At 38.2% G+C, this 18,643-nt stretch overlaps 1 protein-coding gene across 1 annotated transcript in view; it reads right to left on the bottom strand.

The window, feature by feature from the left end:
- Positions 1–9,907, bottom strand: part of LOC150077075 (uncharacterized) — an 85,026-nt gene extending 75,119 nt beyond the window's left edge. Inside the window, exon 1 of the mRNA XM_090386864.1 lies at positions 8,884–9,907. Within this exon, the coding sequence (XP_090242990.1) occupies positions 8,884–9,714 (831 nt within the window). The 5' untranslated portion in view covers positions 9,715–9,907. The remainder of the gene's footprint in view (positions 1–8,883) is intronic.
- Positions 9,908–18,643: the final 8,736 nt, after the last annotated feature.

Genomic DNA, 18,643 nt, shown 5'->3' with positions numbered 1-18,643 from the left:
AATACCTGTCCAGCTGAGCCTTAAACTTATTTAGGTTGTCAACCTCCACCACAAGGGATGGAAGTCTGTTCCACCAACCAACCACCCGCTGGCTAAAGGCAAATTTCCGCACGTCTATCCTACATCTGTCTTTCCTCAATTTGAATTTATGCCCTCTCAGGTGATTTTTCTGAGCTAGAAGGAAGAATCCCATCAGCATTGAGCATGCTTAAACCATTCAAGGCTTTATACACCTCTATCAGATCACCTCGCTGGTGCCTAGTCTCCAGACACTGTAATTTGCAAAACTTAAGCCTTTCTTCGTAAGAGCACCCCTTTGTTCCATTCACTAATCTTGTTGCCCTTCTCTGTACTCGTTCCAGCAGCTCTACATCCTTCTTGAAATGAGGCCTCCAGACCTGTATACAGTACTCTAGGTGTGGCCTGACCATCGCCTTATACAATGGAATAATCACCTCCTTATCCCTGCTGGAAAAATTCCTGTATATCATTGACAATACTCCATGGGCTACTCTTGCAGCCCGTCTGCACTGCTCAGAGAACTTCATATCTGCCTGCACAACCACCCCCAAGTCCCTTTCATTCTCTACCACTGTCATTGTAGTACCACAGAGTTGATACGTTGCTCTGGGGTTGCTGTTTCCCATGTGTAGTACTTTACATTTGTGAATGTTAAACTTCATTTGCCACCTCTCAGCCCATCTGCTCAACCTTTCCAGATCCTGTTGCAGCAGCATAGTGTCAGTAGTGTCCTTGACAACCCTGCCAACCTTTGTATCGTCTGCAAACTTGGACATTAAGCCCGATATACCATCATCAATATCATTTATAAATACAGAAAACAATAATGGACCCAACACTGAGCCCTGAGGGACTCCACTAATAACATCAGTCCACGATGAGCAGTGTCCATTGATTACCACACTCTGTCTTCTCCCCCTCAACCACCCCATTATCCATAGCAGCAATTTGCCTCCAATGTCACACTGCTCCAATTTGTGTAGCAGTCTTCCATGTGCAACAGTATCAAAAGCCTTTCTAAGATCCAAGTATATAATATCAAAGTTATTCCCTGCATCCAGTTCTTTTGTGACTGCATCATAGTTGTTGTTGTTGTTGTTTGGTTTTTAGGAGCATTAGCAACTAAGGCCATATTGCTCCGGGGATATGCGGTGGTCATTCCCTGACCTTTCCGCATCCTCCGTATTTGGTGGCTCACGGGCTCGAACCCCGGTCTAATCAAGAAGCATGTGCTACGCACTGCTGCTCCTGCCCACCTGGCTACGGAGGCGCCCTGCATCATAGTATCCAATCAAGTTGGTCAGGCAAGACTTCCCCTTAACAAAACCATGCTGTGTCTGAGCTATAACTGAAGTCTTGTCTAAATGATCCTGCAGTGCTTCTTTAACCAGTGCCTCCATTAATTTTCCTGGAACAGAAGTTAAGCTCACAGGTCTATAATTACTTCTGTCAGCCTTTGATCCTCCTTTGTGAATTGGGGTCACATTTGCACATTTCCAGTCTATGGGTACCTCCCCTGAGTCCAAGGAAGCTCTCATAATTATGGCTAAGGGTTTGCTTACTTCCTTTGCTGCCTCCTTTAATATAACTGGATAGATCCCATCCACCCCGGGTGCCTTTCTTGTGTTTATCTTCAACAGAGTTTATCTTCCCACTTTACTCCCAGTTATTTCAAGATTCTGTAGCTTACTGCTAGAGTTGAATACACCTCTGGCATTCCCCTCGCTGAATAACTCCTCATGTGTGAATGTCGATGCAAAATATTCAGTTAGTTTGTTAGCTACCTGAGCAGGATCATCAACACTTGACCCATCAATATCAAGTGGACCAATCTGATTCATCCCCTTCCTTCTAGAGTTTACATAAGTAAAGAACTCTTTGCTGTTTTTCTTTGCATCCCTTGCCAAGGATTTCTCGTAATCTGCCTTCGCCTGCCTAACCTCCTTTGTAACTTGGTTGCATATCAACTTGTATCTATCATAGGCTTATGTCATGTGTTAATTTGTATGTATCCCATGCATTTTTCTTCTCTGCCATATGCCTCATTAGTTCATCTGACATCCATTTTGGCCTAAACCCTGAACAATATTTCTTAGCTGGTATGTAAAGCCCAGTAGCTTCCAAGATAAGTTCTTTGAATGCTTCCCATTTTGAATTTGCTGTTGGTAACATCATCAGTTGGTCCCACTGTATAGAATTTAAATACTGTCTCAGTCCATCGTAGTCGCCTTTACGGAAGCAATAACCCTTCCCTTTACCCCTAATGGTAGTTACCTCTTTGAGTAAATCCCACTTCAGCACACTGTGATCACTGCCACCTAGTGGTTCATTTATCTGCAGATTCTTAATGCATGAAGAATCACTGCTGATAATCAAATCAAGAGTATTACTCCCTCTAGTTGCCTCCCGAACATGCTGATGTAGAAAACAATCATCCAATAAATCCACAAAAGCCCTGCTAGTTTGTGAGTAACCAGCCCCCAAATTCCAGTCAATATCTGGGAAATTAAAATCTCCCATTATAAGACACTCTGATTTACTGGCCCACTCTATTTCCCTGTACAGTTCCTTATTATACTCATCAGAGTCATTAGGCCTATAGCACACTCCTACTCTCAATTTTGATCTCCCAATGTTTATGTCACACCAAACTGACTCCACACTGCACTGTCCAGCGATGTCAACTGGCTTCACTTCCTTGGTTTTTATGTGTTTCTTAACTAATAGCATAACCCCTCCCCCCTTCCTATCCTGTCTATCCTTCCTGTAGACGTTGTACTCCCCAAATTGCAGTTCTGCATCCCTTATATCTGTGTGACACCACGTCTCTGATATCCCAACAATATCTGCCTTCGATGTTTTGAGCAATACCTCAAATTCATCAAATTTATTTTCTAAACTCCTAGCATTGGTGTACACGCAAGTATACCTGCACCTGTTTCTATTCTTAGCTACCCTAACACAACCCATGTGTTTACTTGTACCGCAATGGCTCCCAGCAGTCTCTGAAATACCATGCATCTTGTTTTTCAGGCTTCTGCTCATTCTAATAGAAGCAGTGCAAGAATCTCTTTCACGTCTGCCAGTGGCTACTGTCAATCTATTGGTCTTTGTCTCCCCCCAAGCTAGCAGTTTTCCGACCCACCTAACACTGCAGTAAGATCGAGTTTATTACTCATTTATAATTAGATGCACTAACAGAAAAGCTCAATAAACCAGAAAGTACAAATTGTTTTATGGTCGTGACCTCCAGAAATGGGCTTTAGAAAAATATCACAAAGGTGTTCAAAAATTGATTCTTATAACGGCACATATGATAACGATGAAAGGGTAGTGCAATTTGCATTATAAAAATGACCTTTTAGAGAGATAAATAGCTTAGTAATATAGCAAAATTTTCAACTTCCAAGGTCTTGGAACAAATTACCAAAAAAAAAAAAAAAAAAAAAATGTTTTATTGGGTCCACATTACAATATTTTTACGACACCTACCTTTATTCCTACGGAATGCAAAATACGTTTCTGCGATTTTTTTAAGTTTGCACCGGCTGACAAAAACTTACGTAAAGTCGAATTTCTGTAAGTCGAGTATTATGTATGTTGGGGAGTTCCTGTAATTGTTTTTGCATAACAACTTGCAAGTCAAGAGTGGAGATCCACAAAAAAAGAATGGAAATGTTAAAAAATTACATCTAACATAACAGCAGGGTTTTCCTGCACAAAAACTCAAAAATATTGTTTATGCAAGGTTTGCCACAATTCTCTAACCATGTTATGAGTACAGTGTTGTGCGAGGATTGCTGCAATTTATCAATCGTGTTACACCCAAACCTTGTAGAAGTACCATGTTTTATGTGGGTTGCCTGTATGAGCATGACAATATGATACAAGGAAGCAAGCTTATATAGCATCAGTCAAAAAAAAACTGGTATGACCTTGATCAATTTACTCAGATTCTTAGGTTTCAGATGCCACAATGTATAAAACCGAAGTATTTCTTGGCAATACAAAACAGAAGTTACAGAACCAAAAACATGTTTAGTTCTGTAACTTTCAGCAACTGATCCCCAAGTGCTAATGCCTAATAAAAAATATGAATGTTTAAAAATGAATGTTTATGGCCACATACCTTTTCTATCAAATAACCTCACACAAAAAGCCTGCAGGGTTTAAATTGGGAGACCCTGGAGGGCATTCAATGAATCCATAGAGCCTGTCAGCCCTTTTCTAGAGAATATTTCATGAAGAAATTCTCTTACAATGAGAGGATAATGTGCTGGAAAAAAAAAATATACAGAGGCCTTTCCTTACAGTTTTAGAGAATGGCATAATCCTGTAACACTGCAAGATCTCCCTGATAGTGCTCCTTAAACAGAGCAGTCTAACAGCCTTTCTGGGCAGATATCTCCCATGCCAGGAGTATTTAAATACCTTTCAGTTTGTATGGATTAACATTGGCACAATGAAAAACTTAATTACGTGATTAATAACGTCATTCAGTTGAAAATTGTCTCATCAGTCCAAATGATTTTGTTGGGAAAATTTTCACCAAACTTGGAATAAGAGTGACATTAAGCTCTGCCTCTTGCCACTTACAACACACAGGCATGAATATAATCAGCACTTGTAGTGTCAGCACACAAAATAGTGAGATTGAATGCTTTATTTAAATTAAAATACTCACTTGCTTTCTTTCTTATTTGTGCTTTTACTTGTTTATGATTTCTGCTTGTTGATAATTTTAAAGAATTTTAAATCTTTAATTTTTATCATAGATTTTGCAATAATTTTTTTAAAAAAGTGAAGTGCTTATTATTACTACCTCTTTATATGTTTAGATATTTAAATTGTGTGGATTTTTAATATAAGATATTGGTGATTTAGTAAAATTACTGACTGTTTTAGCAATTGCTTTTTTTAATTTTTTGAGTAAGTGCTTTTTCATAAATATGGATATTTGGAAAATCTTGGAAATATGCAAATTATGCACTTGATTTTTTTACTGGGCAAGCAACTAAATCCCCAAGGACACACTTTATGTCCAAATGGATGAGTTACTTCTGGTGGAAACTAAAAGGCAGAAATTTACAAAATCCAAATTGGATTTTTGGTGTCTAGGGCAATAATTATAAAGATAAGTATATTGGTATATTGAAAAAAAAAAAAAAAAAAGAGGGCAGCTGTGTCACTTATTCCCATAATCTGTAGTTTATAAAAAAAAAAAAGTACTACTATAATTTTGGACAAGTGGGCTGCATATGCCAGTATATCGAATTTATTCGCTATATTCATTTAATGGTAAACCATAGCCAGAATATTGGAAATTATTGACAGGAGTTTTTATTCTTTTTATGTGCAATAAATATAGATAATTTAGTTTCTGTTATGCTTTTCATGCATAATACTATTAAATATTTTTAATATTTATTACACATGAAAAGAAAACAAACAAAATTACATAAAAATTAGGCAAGGAATTAAAGGAAAGAAATTAAGGAAAAGAAAGTAGGCAAGATTGTTCTCTTTTTAATCCATTACACCCAGTGTGACTACTAAATATATCTCTAATCAGATTCTTAAATGATTACATCAGCACATAAGTATCAGCATGACAGGAGGCATGATTTAACATTAAATGTTATTCCAAGTTTGCCAAATTTTCATTCTCACCAATCATTTGGTTAAATCTTCACAAATTCTATTCTTCTGTCAGGAGTACCATCATTTTGTCAGTGATAAAATTTTAAAATATAAATTTTATATTGCAAAGTTTCTGAAATTCTTATAACAGAAGTCTTTGACAAATCCAATTTAGATGCCAGCTGTGTGTGTGTGTGTGTGTGTGTTTTGTTTTTGTTATTTGCTTTTTAGGAGCATTAGCAACTAAGGCCATATTGCTCCAGAATAAGGCCGCCGTAGCCTATTGGTCAGGTGCGCGGATGCATAAGTACAGCATGCCTTGAGTGACCGGGGTTCAAGTCCGTGACTGCTAAATACGGTGCTGTTTCTTGTATTATGTCTATCTTGTGAACTCTGACCAATTTGGTCGTCCTGGAGTATAAACAGAAAAATTATATGCGGTGGTCATTCCCTGACCTTTCCATTCCTCCATATTTGGTGGTCGCGGGCTCGAACCCCGGTCTAATCAAGAAGTATGTGCTACGCACTGCCACTCCTGCCCACCTGGCTACGGAGACGCAGTGTGTGTGTGTGTGCACGCACAATTTTGAGGAAGCTCCATAGAACTTCAACTTGCACGGCATTTCCTGTAGTCCTGAATAAACACAGTCTACCACTTCTAAAAGAGTCCCCAATACTCCCAATCTCTTACGTGAGTTATGTCTATTGTTTTATAAATTGTTGGTTTTGAAGGTGGAACGAAGTCAAAATGGTCTGATCTATGGTTAAGAGTAACACTAGCAATTTTGTAGAAGAGCTTCACTATTATAATTCGTTCTTCTTTATCTAATCATCTTTCTAGTAAATTTTAAAAGGCTCCTACAAAAAAAAAAAAAAAAAAACAGGGCTCCATGAATAAAAGATTTATGATAATCAGTGTTAAAATTTTAAAGAAATTTCTGACTCACCCAGTGTATTTTTGTTGAGCTTTAAGTGTGCAGAGATTTTTTGTTCTGTTATAAAATCTGGCAAAAGATAACCTAGAAGCAGTATCATGTTTCCAAGCTCTGCAGGAAAATATTTAATCCTGGTGACTTGCTGGTTGGGGATTAGTAGTTGTTACTTTTTGTACCTTCTTAATAGTGTCTTTAGGCTTGTATGTGCTGCTTTTTTTGTCTGTTTATATTGTTCACTTAGTATAAGCTGGGAGATAGTGGAAGATTGCTTTTCATCAATGTCATGGCATGTTTTCCACTATCCAAAATCTTCTCAAAGTTTAACAATTGCCTACGTAAATATTATCAGAAAATATGAAAAACTGTGACCACAAACAATAAATCAGCTAACCTGCCAGTATATTTACATTCCAGAAAAAGTGTCACAACAGTCTCTTATGTAGCCAAAAATATGCCAGAGCATTATTCTGACATATACTGCATATCATGGCATTAAAATTGATGCTTCAACAAGAGCGGGGGAAGGGGGGGAATAAAAGGCCACAGTCTGTTGCATTTTACAATTCTAAGAATGGGAGGAGGGGGACTGGCATAGTTGGATGAGTTGTGTGCTATGTATGACATCAGCCAGAATACTATAGAATACTACAGAATACTGGTCAATGGCAATTCTTGTTTCCCTAATGAATTTAGAAGGCATCAGTTTACAAGTGATGTCTCTTAATAAAAACACACATACAGGTGTTAATATGCAAAGAAGGCTATTCATAAGAAAAATAAAAAAGGTCGCAATAAACAATGGGCATACCGAAATGTGTCCATCCATTATTTTTGTATTTCAGTCATGCAGAATTTTCACATAATGAATGTCACAAGAACCTTTGAGAAAAAGGATAAAAATTATTTCACGTTCATAATATTTGTTACATACACAAGAAAAATTAATAGAAATTTTTTTTTTTCATTGGAATACATTAATTTCAAAACAAACTAGACTTTATAATATTCGTGACATACATTAATAATATTCATTACAGGATTAATAGAATTTTTTTTCCCACTGAAACACATTAATTTGAAAGTGGTTTTCATAAATATTGACTTAATTTGTTGTGTTGGTGCAATGCCAAAGTTTTGCACAATTAATGCCCCCACAAACTTCAATCTGGCAGGGACAGATTGCTTCATGTTTCTATTTTACATTAATAAATTTATAATTAATAAACTTTTTTTCATTAAAACTGGATATATTTAGTAGCCATAAAACAAAATTTAATTATCATTAAAAAAAAAATCAGATTTCTTTAGAACTGAAAATTCTAATTTCTTATAAAAATTAGAATTTTCAGTTCTACAGTCTGTCAAAAATAAATTGGATGTATAATCAAAATCAGTGGAAAGAAATATGTAGAATATAATTTATACTGTGAATTTTATAACAGTTGAACCTGGATAAAAGGAATCTGCATACTTGAAGAAATTAACATACAGTTAAACTCTGCATAACATAAATGCAAGCTGTTTTCATGTGTGTTCTAGTACATTGGAAATTTATCTGAAATGTTAAGGTTACAATTATTAAGAAACATATGGTAAGTAGTCCACCATATATGTATATAAAAATGCTTATGATGGAAAGTTTGTAATGAAATTAGAGAAATTTTCATTTGATATTATTGTTTAAGATGTTAAAGTAACTAAAGTATTTCACATTATTTAAATTTTATTCTTCTTCTATTTTGCACAATATATATAGTGGGTTCTAACATAAATCACAAATCCTGAATAATTATCAAAATTCTGTCAACGAGATAAAGGGGATGGGGGGAAATTTTAAAATTCACTTAACATCCTACATACATCATGTTCCAAACTGCACCAACAAAAATGTACTGTTTTGTATATTTTGTAATGCCTATAAGTATAATATTGGCTATATTGTTTCTTTTAAAACTACAAAATAATTGCATTAAGTGAAAAATTAAGACAAGTACAAAAAATCACAGCTAATAAACACTCGTAAAATCTAAAATGAATTTAAATGGAATTAAAAATGAGTGAACAAATCAAATATATACTAACCTAAAGTTAGAACTTTCTGATCTAATATTTGTAGCTAGAAATTTAAAACTGACAAAATGAAGCAAGATAAAGCAACTAATGCAACCGTAATTCCACTGAACTCTGCATATAATCCCATTATAACATCCCAGGTGATATTAATCTAAGCCAAAATTCCATAATCGCACAACTTCGTTTTGCTAATATGCAGTGGTGAAATACTTACCAGAAAACAGAGCTTAGGCCAGTTATGGATAAAGTACCTGTATGTATATATAGAATAGGGTTCTGATAAGTCTTTTTGTATAAGCCGCATTATGTCAGGCATCTGATTTTCGGACTCATATCCTACATATTTGATAAACATATTTTCAGTCAATTTACTACATGTGGATACACTAGCTACTACTACATCATCAACTTTATCTTCACTGCCGGATGATTCATTATTGTACATGTCAACGGTGTGTAACAATGAATATTCTTTAGCTTTGTTTGATTCATTAAAATTTGTTGGTCTGCTATGTACTCCACACAAACTATCATGGCCTATATCGAGAACTTTTCCTTCACCGTCACTATCTGCTGACTTATCATTCCAAGTTAAATGTGAATCGTCATCCGTTTTACCTCTTAGACATACTGATGAACCTGTCCTCTGTGCATCTTCTAACGAGGAGGAAACATATTTATAACACTTCGTTAACCCGTTCACAGAAAGATCAACACAATCCACACACTTTGCATCTGAATAAAAGGGAGTATTGCAGCCATTTAAAAGATTTGCACTGTTGTCTTTGTATCCGATTCGAAGTTTGTCCTCAAAATCACTTGCGACATTTGCTACGTCGTTGGGACTGACAAGTGTCCCATCTTCACTAACTGGAGATATTTGAATCTGATTCTCGACATAACCCTGATTAGAATTTAAAGTCTGCAATGCGCAAGAATTTAAGTTTCCAATAGAAGAAAAATTTGAATCTAAAGTACCTGTATCTGTAACCCTAACTTCAATACTGCGTAGGCTTACGTCTACGGGTAAACTATGTTCTTCCATAGCTGAAACAGTCAGCAAAGGCAAATCATATTATTTAAAAAGTAAAAACACTCCATGAAATTACAAGCCTAACGTTTCCATATAACCAACCAAAATTAATTCGACACTGAAAAAATGTGTTAAATACTAGCGAACTACGCTATACTACCAAGTGCAAAACCACAACTCCTGCCGAACGGTGGCCGCCGCCACCTTCACCTTTCGACCACAAAGTAAAATGTTTTAGAACGCATGCTCTTCCTGACGTAGCAAACAATTTTAGGGAACTATAGCACTTACGAGAATTTCATACTGTTTTCGTTTTACAAATAATTATTTTTTAACATGCAGGAAAAAATAAATAATGTTGAAATTTAAACACTAAGTTACAAATGCTTTTTTGATTAAATTTAACCAAAATTTTAGTTTGAAATGCCATTAGCTTCTATAATGTGATGTAATAATAATAATAATTATTATTATTTCTCCCTGATTGGGGGTTTCACCTCATGACGGGAATCCCTACCAAGTACACAGGGTGGTTGCTGTTATGTCTGGTGTTACTGTTGGTAGAGGAACTCTCTGACTATCCTACATGTGTTCAGGATTGCGACTTTCTGGAGTTCCTTGTAGCCCAGGGGCTCACATCTGGTGAGTATGGGCTTGGCACACCTAAGGTCCTGAGCTGGATATCATCATTCTTCTCTTTCTTGGTGATTCTCTCTCTCTCTCTCTCTCTCTCTCTCTCTCTCTCTCTCTCTCTCTCTCTCTCTCTCTCTCTCTCTCTTAGTGGTAACTCGGGAATATATATTTTTTTGGCTAGTGCAGCATAAGCCTCAGGTTCCTTGCACCATATAGCTAATAATAGTAATAATAGTAGTGTTCGTTGGGAGCCATATTGCTGTCCGGCTGTTACGTAGTGTCTTTGGCACCATACCGTTGGTTGACACGACTGGGATAGTCGTTACCTGTTGCACATTTGAGGTGAATAAGGCCTTGAATGGGTTGAGCACGCTGAATTCTGATGGGATCCTTTCACTTGTTCAGATTACGAGCCTAAAGGGGCATAAATTCAAATTAAGAAAGGACAGATGTTGAATAGATGTGCTGAAATTTGCCTTTAGCCAGCGGGTGGTTAATTGCTAGAAAAAACTTCCATCTGTCATTGTGGAAGTTGATAGTTTGAATAAATTTAAGGAGGAACTGCACAGGCATTTGGAGGGAATGGTGTGATTTTTTTTTTTTTTTTTTTGGCTGACGCTGCATAAGCTCACATACCTGCTTTCTTGCATCACATGCCACTATTACTACTACTACTACTACATATGCCACATCTCTTGATCTCCTGTCTTAGGTTCGTGTACTTCCTGATTTTTCCCCCATGGGTTTTCCGCAGGTTGCCAGTGTTCGGTATCGCTATATCATTCAAATAGGTAGCCTTTTACTTCTTGTCCACAAGGGATATGTCCGGTCTGTTGCGACGTATTGTCTTATCCGTTATTGTAGCGGGATAGGGGACCGGCAGAATTGCTTAACAAGTACAGGTCACTGTTGAAAAAAAGCCGTGAAATAGGGTTGAATTTGAAAGTGCCTGCAATTCTGCCCAGACACGATAGGAGGGAGTATATGATGAGAGCCCTGTCGATCAATTCGGCCCTGGAAATATTATGCAAGGCTCAAGGGGTAGAATTTTTTTCAGCCTGGACTGTACTTGTTAACAGGAGAGATTGCTTCTACAGGGATGGGAGACACTTAAATAGAAAAGGTGCAAGAATATTTGCTGATGCTATCGAGGCAGTGTTAGGTGGGTCGGAAAACTGCTAGCTTGGGGGAAGACAAAAACGAATAGATTAACAGTAGCCACTGGCAGAGGTGAAAGAGATTCTTGCACTGCTTCTATTGGAATGAGCAGAAGCCTGAAAAACAAGATGCAAGACATTTCAGAGACTGCCGGGAGTCATTGCGGTACAAGTAAACACATGGGTTGTGTTAGGGTAGCTAAGAATAGAAACAGGTGCATGTATACTTGAGTGTACACCAATGCTAGGAGTTTAATAAATAAATTTGATGAATTTGAGGTATTGCTCAAAACATCAAAGGCAGATATTGTTGGGATATCAGAGACGTGGTGTCACACAGATATAAGGAATGCAGAACTGGAATTTGGTGAGTACAACGTCTACAGAAAGGATAGTCTGGATAGGAAGGGAGGAAGGGTTATGCTATTAGTTAAGAAATACATAAAATCCAGGGAAGTGAAGCCAGTTGACATCGCTGGACAGTATAGTGTTGAGTCAGTTTGGTGTGACATAAACATTGGGAGATCAAAATTGAGAGTAGGAGTGTGCTATAGGCCTAATGACTCTGATGAGTATAATAAGAAACTGTACAGGGAAATAGAGTGGGCCAGTAAATCAGAGAGTCTTAAAATGGGATATTTTAATTTCCCAGATATTGACTGGAATTTGTGGGTTGGTCACTCACACACTAGCAAGGCTTTTGTGGATTTATTGGATGATTGTTTTCTACATCAGCATATACGGGAGGCAACTAGAGGGAGGAATACTCTTGATTTGATTATCAGCAGTGATTCTTCATGCATTAAGAATCTGCAGATAAATGAACCACTAGGTGGCAGTGATCACAGTGTGCTGAAGTGCGATTTACTCAAAGAGGTAACTGCCATTAGGGGTAAAGGGAAGGGTTATTGCTTTCGTAAAGGCGACTACGATGGACTGAGACAGTATTTAAATTCTATACAGTGGGACCAACTGATGATGTTACCAACAGCAAATGCAAAATGGGAAGCATTCAAAGAACTTATCTTGGAAGCTACTAGGCTTTACATACCAACTAAGAAATATTGTTCAAGGTTTAGGCCTAAATGGATGTCAGATGAACTGATGAGGCATATGGCAGAGAAGAAACATGCATGGGATACATACAAATTAACACATGACAGAGAAGCCTATGATAGATACAAGTTGATCTGTAACCAAGTTACAAAGGAGGTTAGGCAGGTGAAGGCAGATTACGAGAAATCTTTGGCAAGGGATACAAAGAAAAACAGCAAAGAGTTCTTTACTTATGTAAACTCTAGAAGGAAGGGGATGAATCAGATTGGACCACTTGATATCGATGGGTCAACTGTTGATGATCCTGCTCAGGTAGCTAACAAACTAAATGAATATTTTGCATCGACATTCACACATCAGGAATTATTTAGCGAGGAGAAAGCCAGAGGTGTATTCAACTCTAGCAGTAAGCTAGAGAATCTTGTAATAACTGAGAGTAAAGTGGAGGAGAAATTGTTGAAGAATAACACAAGAAAGACACCTGGGGTGGATGGGATCTATCCAGTTATATTAAAGGAGGCAGCAGAGGAAGTAAGCAAACCCTTAGCCATAATTATGAGAGCTTCCTTGGACTCAGGGGAGTTACCCACAGACTGGAGATGTGCAAATGTGACCCCAATTCACAAAGGAGGATCAAAGGCTGACACAAGTAATTATAGACCTGTGAGCTTAACTTCTGTTCCAGGAAAATTAATGGAGGCACTAGTTAAAGACGCACTGCAGGATCATTTAGACAAGACTTCAGTTATAGCTAGGACACAGCATGGTTTTGTTAAGGGGAAGTCTTGCCTGACCAATTTGATTGGATACTATGATGCAGTCACAAAGGAACTGGATGCCGGGAATAAGTTTGATATTATATACTTGGATCTTAGAAAAGCTTTTGATACTGTTGCACATGGAAGACTGCTGCGCAAATTGGAGCAGTGTGACATTGGAGGAAAATTGCTGGTGTGGGTAAAGGGGTGGCTGAGGGGGAGAAGACAGAGAGTGGTAATCAATGGACACTGCTCGTCGTGGACTAATGTTATTAGTGGAGTCCCTCAGGGCTCAGTGTTGGGTCCATTATTGTTTTCTGTATTTATAAATGATATTGATGATGGTTTATCAAGCTTAATATCGAAGTTTGCAGACGATACAAAGGTAGGCAGGGTTGTCAAGGACACTACTGAAACTATGCTGCTGCAACAGGATCTGGAAAGGTTGAGCAGATGGGCCGAGAGGTGGCAAATGAAGTTTAACATTGACAAATGTAAAGTACTACACATGGGAAACAGCAACCCCAGAGCAACGTATCAACTCTGTGGTACTACACTGACAGTGGTAGAGAATGAAAGGGACCTGGGGGTGGTTGTGCAGGCAGATATGAAGTTCTCTGAGCAGTGCAGACGGGCTGCAAGTGTAGCTCATGGTGTATTGTCAATGATATATAGGAATTTTTCTAGCAGGGATAAGGAGGTGATTATTCCCTTGTATAAGGCAATGGTCAGGCCACACCTAGAGTACCGTATACAGGTCTGTAGGCCTCATTTCAAGAAGATGTAGAGCTGCTGGAACGAGTACAGAGAAGGGCAACAAGATTAGGGAATGGAACAATGGGGTGCTCTTACGAAGAAAGGCTTAAGTTTTGCGAATTACAGTGTCTGGAGACTAGGCACCAGCGAGGTGATCTGATAGAGGTGTATAAAACCTTGAATGGTTTGAGCATGCCCAATGCGGATGGGATTCTTCCTCTCGCTCAGAATAATCACCTGAGAGGGCATAAATTCAAATTGAGGAAAGACAGATGTAGGATAGACGTGCGGAAATTTGCCTTTAGCCAGCGGGTGGTTGGTTGGTGGAACAGACTTCCACCCCCTTGTCGTGGAAGTTGATAGCCTAAATAAGTTTAAGGCTGAGCTGAACAGGTATTTTGGACGAACAGAGGGGTGAAGTAGAAGTGGTTTTTTTTTTGGCTGATGCTGCATAAGCTTGCTTTCTTGCATCAAATGTCTCTACTAATGCTAATGCTAATGCTAACTGCCTTCAGTTACAGCCACCAATAAATATTTTACTATGGGATTTCATGACTTTTTGCACACCCTGTATTATTAGTAGAGTTGGAGTTAGAAGAGAGAAATAGAGAATTATAAAGCTTTGGCAAATAAGTAGAGGCAAATAGTCATTTTTATAATATAATAATATAATATAATATAAAATATCCCAGTACAGCTTGTGGGTTGGAGTCTCTAGTAATGCATGAGGTTCATAATTGTAGAACTATACACTTTATTTGAGCAATTGGAATTTCCTTGTTAGCTTGTAATGTATTATCTTGGCTACCTGGTCGTGTCGCCGAGTATACTCTGTCTGGGTGATCACATTCCATTTCGCGGTGATGTGTTGGATCGTTTCTGAGGCCAGGTGGCATCGTCGACATGTGTCTGAAATTCATGCATGAAATCTTTAATGCATGAATCCTTTATTGAAATTCATGCATGAAATCTTTAATGCATGAATCCTCATGCATTAAAGTCCCCCCCCACCCACCGGAAGTAGTGCTAAGCCGTTGGGTGCCAGCGATCCAGCTCTCACGCTGCCAAACCCGGGAGCCAGCGAAAAATTATATACACTGTGCTGCCACTTTATTAGATATACCTACTTAGTAGCGTGTTGGGCCTCCTTTAGCCTTCAAAACAGCCTGAATTCATCTAGGCATGGATTGAACAAGATGCTGAAAACGTTGTGCAGGAATGGAGTACCATGCAGACATGAGTGTGTCACGCAGTTCCTTGAGATTCAACGAAGGGGTAGGCCTGCAGCAAACTGCCCTTTAAAGCTCATCCCAAAGATGTTCAATAGGGTTGAGATCCGAAGGACTGAGCGGGCCACGACAGCACAGAAAAGTCACTGTCATGTTCCTGGAACCATTCCATAGTGATTCGGGCTTTGTGCACCGGTGCATTATCCTGCTGGAAGTAACCATCTGACCGAGGATAAACTGTCAATATGAACGGATGCACTTGGTCAGCAACGATGTTTAGATAAGATGTGACATTCAGACATGAATCTATGGGTATCAACGGACCCAACGTGTGCAAAGAAAACATTCCCCACACTATAACACTGCTCCCACCACCTTGCCCAGTAGTCGTCAGATATGACGGATCCATGGATTCATGTTGTTTTAGCCAAATTCTGAGCCTTCCATCAACATGATGCACCAGGAACTTCGACTCATCAGACCAAGCAACCGTTTTCCAATTCTCGATAGTCCAGTGCTGGTGTCCAGTCCTCGATGGTCCAGTTGCTCTGCCCACAGGAGGCGTTCCCTCTTGTTCTTCTTTGATAACAAAGGTACGCGATGTGGCCGTCGGTTGTTGTAGTCCATTCACAACAAAGTGCGACTAGTGGTCCGTTGCGATATTTTGTTCTGCGCACCAAGGTTGTATTCTGACGTGATGTGCGACATCGTGGCCCGTCTGTTTGCTTGCACGATACTAGCCATCCTCCTCTGACCTCTCTCTCATCAACAAGCGATTTTCTTCCACAGGAGTGCTGTTGAATGGATATTTTCTGTTCGTTACACAATTCTCGATACGCCCTTAAAATTGTGGTGCGTAAAAAGTTCAGGAGAATTGCCGTTTCAGAGATGTTTTGTCCAGCACGTCTTGCACTTACGACCATGCCACGTTCGAAGTCCGTTAGATCACTCCTTTTTCCCATTCTTGCTATGGTATGTACGCTTAACTGATACTAGAAAGGTTGTTCTGCTGCAATTATATCCACAACTGTGGTCATGTGACTTGCAACGTTGCGGGCCAAACTATTTGTGTGCACAGCAGAGATATACCTAATAGAGTGGCAGCAAATTGTATATATATATATAAAATTCCATTTGTCTAGACCAAATTCCATCCTGCTATCATTGCTGAGTTCTTCGGATCACCGAAGAATTTAGTAGTTGCTGGAGTTGAATCTCAGTTGCCGCATAGAACTTGATGTCATCCATGTACATCAGGTTAGTGAGGGTGTACAGGTTTTTCCTTCCTTCTTTGAGGTTATATCTATACTTGCTGTTGTGGAGCATAGTGTATAGCAGATTGAGTGCTAAACAGAACCACAGTGGACTCAGGATATCTACCTGAAAGATTCTCCTCCTGATGGGGAATTGGTCTGGTTTTGATGTTCTCGACCGTAATCGTGGTACTCCATTTCGCCATCGTTACCCCTAGGAAGTTTATCACTATCGGATTGACTTTGTGGATCTTCAGTGTCTCTATTAGCCAGCTATGAGGCACGGAGTAGAAGGCATTGCAGTAATCGACGTCGGTCGTGTACAGGTTGCGGCACTTCTTGTAGGATTGCTCTATAACCGCGGCATCTATGACTAATTGCTCCTTGTATCTTTTGCTCGTCTGCTGCTCATCCTTTCAGCTGTTCCGCCATTATATTCTGGCTCTCCAACTGGTCTGATATCGTATTGGTTATGTAGCTGGACAAGACCTTGTTCATCGTTGGGAAACATGTGATTGGCCTGTATTTCGCCGGGTTTCTTGTATCTTGGTTTTCCTTGAGTAAGAAACTCTGGATGCCTTATCTTTCAAATTATTGTATTAGGGCCACCCGCAATTTCTTTCATATACCTGTGTATGTATTATGTCTGTAAATTGCGTGTGTTCTCTGGTCAATTTGCCTGTTTTGCTGAACGAAAAATCCCCAATTTTTTGGGGAAAAAATCTTGCTATCTACGTCCGAGACCGACTGTGTGATACTCAGATACTCTGCAATCTTAAACAATTATGGATTTGAACATACCTTATTTGGAATAACTAGGCAACAAAGGATGGAGTGTAATAGAACAGTCAGCTCTTGTTTGGACCACCTAATTACAAATATCAAGTTGAAGTACGCTAATTCCTACATACTATTAAATCAACTTTCAGATCACAGAACATGTATACTAAAAGGAGATATGTATTCAAAACAACATCCATATGAAGATATAAAATTAACAAATGCTATGAAGAAAAATTTTTTATCAACAGGTAAACTGAAACAGAACATAGAAAACATGTTAATACAAAATCAAGCATCTTACACAACAAATGTAAATGTTTTTTTTCAAATAAGATAATACAAATTATAAACAATTCGAGCTTTAATACCGAGAGAAAAGTTAATCACACAGCCAACAACACAAACACTGGGAGAAGCAGGATTGAGCTTAGGAAACCTTGGATGACCAAAGAAATAGAAGAACTAATGGTAGAAAGGGATAAATATTTCAGGCAGTATAGAAATTGTCCATCAAAGAAAGAACATTATCACAATTATAAAACACTCAGAAATAAAGTGACAGGTATGATAAAAAAGCAAAAAAACACTTATTACAATCATCTTTTCATGGATAAGCAGATAACACAAAAGGATTATTGGAGCATTATAAATAACATGTTAAGTACAAGGAAGAAAAAGTCAAGGGGAAACCAAATTAAAACACTAGTAGAACAGATTTCTGGTGCAAACAAACAATATGATGCTGCAAATAGGTTTGCCAAAGCTGTATTAGATCTCAACAGATATTTAATACGTTATTGCCAAGATGCCTTTACTCAACAATATAGGCTTCCTCAGATAATGAACTCTTGTGTAGTCTTAGCTACACATTATACTGAGATTCTCAAAATTATAGACCAATTAAAGAACAAGAAATCTTACGGACTGAACTGTATTACAGTAACCGAGGTAAAGAGAAACAAAGAACAGTTCTCTCTTCTCTTGGTAGAGCTAATGGCACGGATATTAGAGTCAGGAAGCTATCCTACAAATTTACTCTCATTTAAGGTAATTCCTATATATAAAAAGGGACCACCTGATGACTTTTGCAATTACAGACCAATAACAATACAGCCAATTTTAAATAAGATAATAGAAAATTATATATTTTCCCATATAAGCAAATATTTAGATCAATATGGACTGCTAAACAACTCTCTATTCTCATATCAGTAGGGCAAGAGCACACAGACATTATTAGAGAACTTAGTAGAATCTCTAAACTTACATTTAAACAAAAATAACTTCATATTGATTTTATTTATAGATTTGACCAA

This window comes from Mastigoproctus giganteus, chromosome 12 (assembly GCF_048544385.1).
Source record: "Mastigoproctus giganteus isolate SK-2022 chromosome 12, ASM4854438v1, whole genome shotgun sequence".
Classification (NCBI taxonomy): Eukaryota; Metazoa; Arthropoda; class Arachnida; order Uropygi; family Thelyphonidae; genus Mastigoproctus; species Mastigoproctus giganteus.
This window is presented reverse-complemented; position numbering and strand designations above follow the sequence as displayed.